Below are 5,317 nucleotides of genomic sequence, written 5' to 3' on the forward strand. Positions count from 1 at the left end.
TTGCTGATTTTATCTTTTTGTTTACTTTTACCCTAGCCTCTTTGTATTGTTTTCGAAATTCATCAGTTTTGTATCGCTTCCACCGGAGGTAAGCTACATCTCGCTGACGGGTTAGGTTTTTAATTTCACTACTGAACCATGGATTTTGCATTGGCTTAATCACCTTGGTCCTTAGGGGCACAAACTTGTTGAACAAATACTGGACATTGTTGGTTAAAACCTCTAATTGACAATCTACATGACGAAGATGGTAAATACATGACCAGTCACAACACAAAAATTCCGTTTTTAATTCATTATAGTTTATATTTTTGTAATCTCTATACGTAAAAGAATTGATTTTGCTGTCAAAGGTCAAGTCGTATGTTTAAAATATTAGGTCATGTCTGGAGAAGGCTGGTACAGAAACCTGGTCATAATGTATGATTTTGCTAGGGTCATTGATAAGAAATAAGTCAAGTAATGTATCACAGTGGCTGCTATAGTGCGTGGGAATCGTTTCGTTTACGGAAAACAAACCTAGGGACTTAAAGTTGTCTACGAGATGGCTTTCTGACAATAGGTTGCTGTTAAAATCACCTGCCAATATGATGTCAGTGTACTCCAACGAAATGTCTGAAACAACAATAAGTAATGACCCGTAGTCAATTGTCCGATTCGGTCTATATATGCAACCTAGAAGGGTTCTTCCATGGGATTTATTGGGAAGTTCTAATAGAATGTATTCGATAGTACTGTCACTTGGCTGTTTAAGTACCACTTTACATTTCAGCTTCACATTCACGTATATAGCAACACCTCCTGCATGACCAGTACGGTCGGAACGATAAACATTAAAGCCTTCACAAATAATAGACGAATCACATAGATCATTTACAAACCACGTCTCAGACACACATATCACATCGATATTAGACTGAGTGAAAAGGAATCTAAACTCATCAATCTTCTTTAGCAAACTTTGTGCATTTAAGTGAACAATTTTTAGACCAATTTTATAACTACTTATAGTTTTTATCATGGCACTAGCTATGGAACAAACTTCCTCATCCTGCATTGTTGTTATCAATGATTATTAGGGGCGCAATCTCAATATTCAATGCGTATCTTATACATTTCTTAGAGTAAACTAGTTTTAAACCTATCTTAATTAAGAGGATACAATTTATACGCTTAAGAACGAAAGCTATCAGCTTCAGGTCCAGCCGAAGCGTTAGTGAGAGATGTAGAAAGTGGATCAGGCGAAAGATTAATGGACGAAAGTTCCTCCATACTGTTAATGCAACAGACACCCTCTCTTCGAGTGCAGCGTACGTGCACAAGGCCGCGTCGTGTAAAGACAGCCGTAAGGATTTTATGTTTTTTCATGCGCATAGCCTCTTTAAAGATGAGATAATGCTCTTTTAACAATTGCTCATTAATATATATTAACGCTTCTGAATTGAAACCCAGAAACTGCAAGCTAAGTTGTTTCTTGTGCTCGCGCCTGTACATTCCGACTTGACCAAGCAGCTTGATCTTTTCGCGTGGGCTTAGCATTTTAATTATTATCACCGGATCCACATGTGTTTGCTGTGATTTCCTTGCTCGGAAGATATCGCAGACTCTTGGTGGTGGAGTCAGCTGGAGATTAAAGCATAGCTTGTGATAGAGCGCTCTGAGATCTTCACCTTCGACATAGGGAACTCCATGAACCCTCAGATCACACGAGCTAGTCTCCCTGCATTGCGTTGCCATCCTGGCTTCCAGTGCACCCAACCTCTGACCTGCTGCTTGTAGATTTTCTACCTCCCGGTTCAACGTCTCAACCCGCTCACCCATTCGGTCCCTCATGGAGTGAAGATCGGCAACCTCGCGCTCCAACGTCAGGACACGAGCATCCATTTGTTTTACTTCCCCGGCGATTTTGTCCAAGCGATCCATAAGGCTTCTGAGCATTCGCTGTTCAGCTTCCCGAACGGCCGACTCAATTTTCTCGGTTTGTTCCTCGAAGCGAGTCTTTAGGAGCTCCAGAAGCTGAGGCGAATTTACATCCGAGATGCGTTCGCTGGCAGTTCCAGCATTGTTGCGGGTACGTTTAGTAGGTGGAGCAGAAGAACCCATGACTTTTTTAAGTGTATTGTTTGATTTGGTTAAGGTTAGGTCGGTTGTGTTTGTATTGTATCTTTCGGATTTAATCTTTAAGTTTAAGTTGTAGCTTAGCTTGCAACCACTCACTGCTTTACCGACAAACTGCCTTATCGACAATAGTGAATAGCTGCCTTATCGGCAATAGCGTAGCTGATGGGGCAACCTTTTTCTCTCTTGCACTCCGAAGATGCTGCCGCACCGAATGTCTCTCACTGAAGGTGCACGCACAACCGCACTTGTTGTTCAGCAAGAATTTATTTTCTGATTTATAGAATCAACTTTGTTTATTAGCACTATGTTGTGTTGTTCGCGGATAGGGCTGGTGGTATATTAGGCAGTTATAGACTTTCTTCAATTTTATAAATGTTATTTTCCGTGGAATATCGTTTATTTTATAGAGCGTTCAATAAAGCGACTGCACACGGGAGAGTTGGCTAGATGCCATTTCATCAACAACCCTAATTGAATCTACCCTATTAAAACTATCCCTAATTGTATCAACAAAACGCCCACGCATAACAAAACAACTTCCCCTCTGCCTAAATATAGTTTTACAAATTCATAGGCATGACAAAACACCCCTCCAAGACAAAACAAGACATATCAAAACACCCTTCTCTAAATAAAAGCGTATTTAACTAAATAAACGAACTCATTGGTTTTTGTGTATATTCTGTTAGGAACCACCACCTCCACTATAGAATTGAAACATTTAAGATTACCCTCCCCTTAACTTAATACAAGTTAGAAGCAACATACTTTAAGTGACCTTTGTGCAACCATTGCACTCCTACATGACATTTGCACCCCTCACACACAACCAATCACAAATTCATACGCATGACAAAACACCCCTCTTACACTCCTACACACCCTATTCGGGTAAAGATCACTCTAAACAACCACAAAATCCTACACATGTCATTTGCATCCCTATCTCACACACACCTTTAGAGTGAGAAAAAGACAATGAGGAAGAAGGAGTGAGTGCAGTGAGTGAAGATGCCGGATCCAGCGCTCCGCTGAAAAAGTCGGCCAGCAGCGTCCACACACAGCGGCGCGGCAGCACGCAGTTTCCAGCGGGCGGTTCAGGGACTCACCTGTCTCCGCACATGAAGGCAAACCCACCGTGAACCCCAGAAGGCATCTAGGCTGACATCGAGTTTCTTCGGGAACCAAGCGGCACCAAGAAGCACTCTCTTGAGTGATTCTAGACGGCGGGTAAATATTGTTGTTGCACCTTCTCTCCAGCTTCCCACGCTTTGTGCCGCATTACGCTCAGCTGGCCCGAGCAGTGTGGCACAACGTCAGCAGATCCAGCTGATCGCAGGGCAAACTGGCAAAAGCTCCCTGCCATGATAGATCGAGACCCTACATATAGATGTCGTGTTGGTGCGGCACCCAGCGTAGGAACGTACTGCATACATTTGAGCGTTGCTGCTAGCTGACGACTGCTACCCGCTACGGGTTGCACTTGTCGATTGGCGCTCAGCAGTAGCATACATCTAAGGGCTGCTGCTCGAACTCCTTGGCAAGGAGTCCGGGACCGAATGAGTGACACCACTTCTGCATGGCAGAGGTCTTCCTGGTGCCAAAGGTGAAGGAGCAGACTGATTGCCAACCCCCACGCTAACGCGGTACACCGTGAAACGGGGCCCTGGCGACCGAGTAGAGGCGGTATAACCTCCATCGGAAAGTCGTTGGGAAATCTGCGGCCACCAATGGAAACCTCGATCCGCGCACACCGATCTTATCGCCAAAAACCCACGTAGCGTCTGACCCATACTGGGCGGCTGCGTGGTCTGCGTCTGTGCTATATTGGCCGGCAGTTACGTCACCTGCCAGCAGGTATAAAATGCAAACAACCTGGCAGTAGGTTTAAAATGCAAACAACCTGGAGGTAGGTATAAAATGCAACAAATGAAAGGAATGTCGACAAAAAACGATACTACTCCAGGTGGCAACCACACAAGTGGAAATCCACCCGTGGGAACCCCCACGGCCAGGGCACGGATTCTGGAGGCCCTAAATCCCATTCCCAACAACAAACCTGGCGAGACGGTGGCGAACTTTGCCGTCTCGAGAGTGAATGCACCAAGTTTAGGCAGGAGGAACGAAAACAAAGGTACGGAGGCAGCCGGAGCGTTCAAGAGCAGCTCGAAGCTTCTTAGGTCACCAGTCCTGGAAAAACCCGCGGGCCAGCCGTCCACGCGGGAAGACGATAAGTTGCAGGACGCGGCCAAGCGCCAAAGAGACCCAGGCAGCCCAACAGGTGGGCAAAGAACTGCCTCTGCTAAGAGGCCCAAAGCGGACCAGGAGCTCACTGGACCAGAACAGCTCGCGGAGATTGGAGCGCTTCTCGACGAAGTCCTCCACCTCACGAGCGTAATGCAGGTGCGTCACATCAATGTGACCATGAAAGCGATGTTCTCGAGGATGAAGTCCCTCCAAGAAGGTGCAGTGATCTCCTTCAACCAAGTTGGAGACTCCCACCAGCAAAAAGAGCCCACGGAGTGCAACAAATGCAAAGGCCCTCTCCGAAACAGCGAGAGCAAGGAGCAACAGACTCCGGTTTGTCTTCAAAAGGACAATGCCGCTCAAACAAAGTTCTGGCGAAACGCGACCCAAGGTCCTATGGTCACCAGCGCGGCGCAAACAGACCCGTGGCGAAGGCTAAGTCAACCCGGCAGGGTTCTAGATGGGGGAGAGCCCCCGACTCCACCAGCGCAATCGTCTGCGCGAAGAGCGCCATTGGGATCCAAGCAGAAAAAGAGGAGAAATAAAGAGGAGCATGCCAAAAACCGAGGCCCCCGAGAAAAAACAGCCGCGAGAGGCAGCGCTGGAAAGGACGCGACCACCGCCTGGAGAATGGCTGCTCCAAAAAAGCGGGCGCGAAAGCCTTACCGCCCGGACGCCCTAATAGTGGAAGCGATTGGCAAGACCTACAGCGAAGTCCTAGCGATGGTCACCCGTAGGGACGACGGCAAGCTGCAAAACCTCAGCACCCGACTAAACAAGGTCAGGCGCACAGCGAACGGGAACCTTCTTCTGGAGCTCAACAGAAGCGAGGACACCAGCACGGAGGCAATAAAAGAGAGCCGTGAGGCGGTTCTAGGAGAAGCGACTGCGGTGCGAGCGCTATCCGAAAGCGTGAGGATAAGGACGGTGGTGATTAGCGACCTTGACC

At 47.0% G+C, this 5,317-nt stretch overlaps 1 protein-coding gene across 1 annotated transcript; it reads right to left on the bottom strand.

The window, feature by feature from the left end:
- Nucleotides 1-1,173: 1,173 nt before the first annotated feature.
- On the bottom strand, nt 1,174-2,103 carry LOC139354427 (golgin subfamily A member 6-like protein 4). Its single transcript, XM_070998660.1, has one exon. The coding sequence runs from the start codon at nt 2,101-2,103 to the stop codon at nt 1,174-1,176; it is 930 nt and encodes a 309-aa protein (XP_070854761.1).
- Nucleotides 2,104-5,317: the final 3,214 nt, after the last annotated feature.

The sequence above is a fragment of the Drosophila suzukii genome (assembly GCF_043229965.1).
Source record: "Drosophila suzukii chromosome 2 unlocalized genomic scaffold, CBGP_Dsuzu_IsoJpt1.0 scf_2c, whole genome shotgun sequence".
NCBI classification, from domain to species: domain Eukaryota; kingdom Metazoa; phylum Arthropoda; class Insecta; order Diptera; family Drosophilidae; genus Drosophila; species Drosophila suzukii.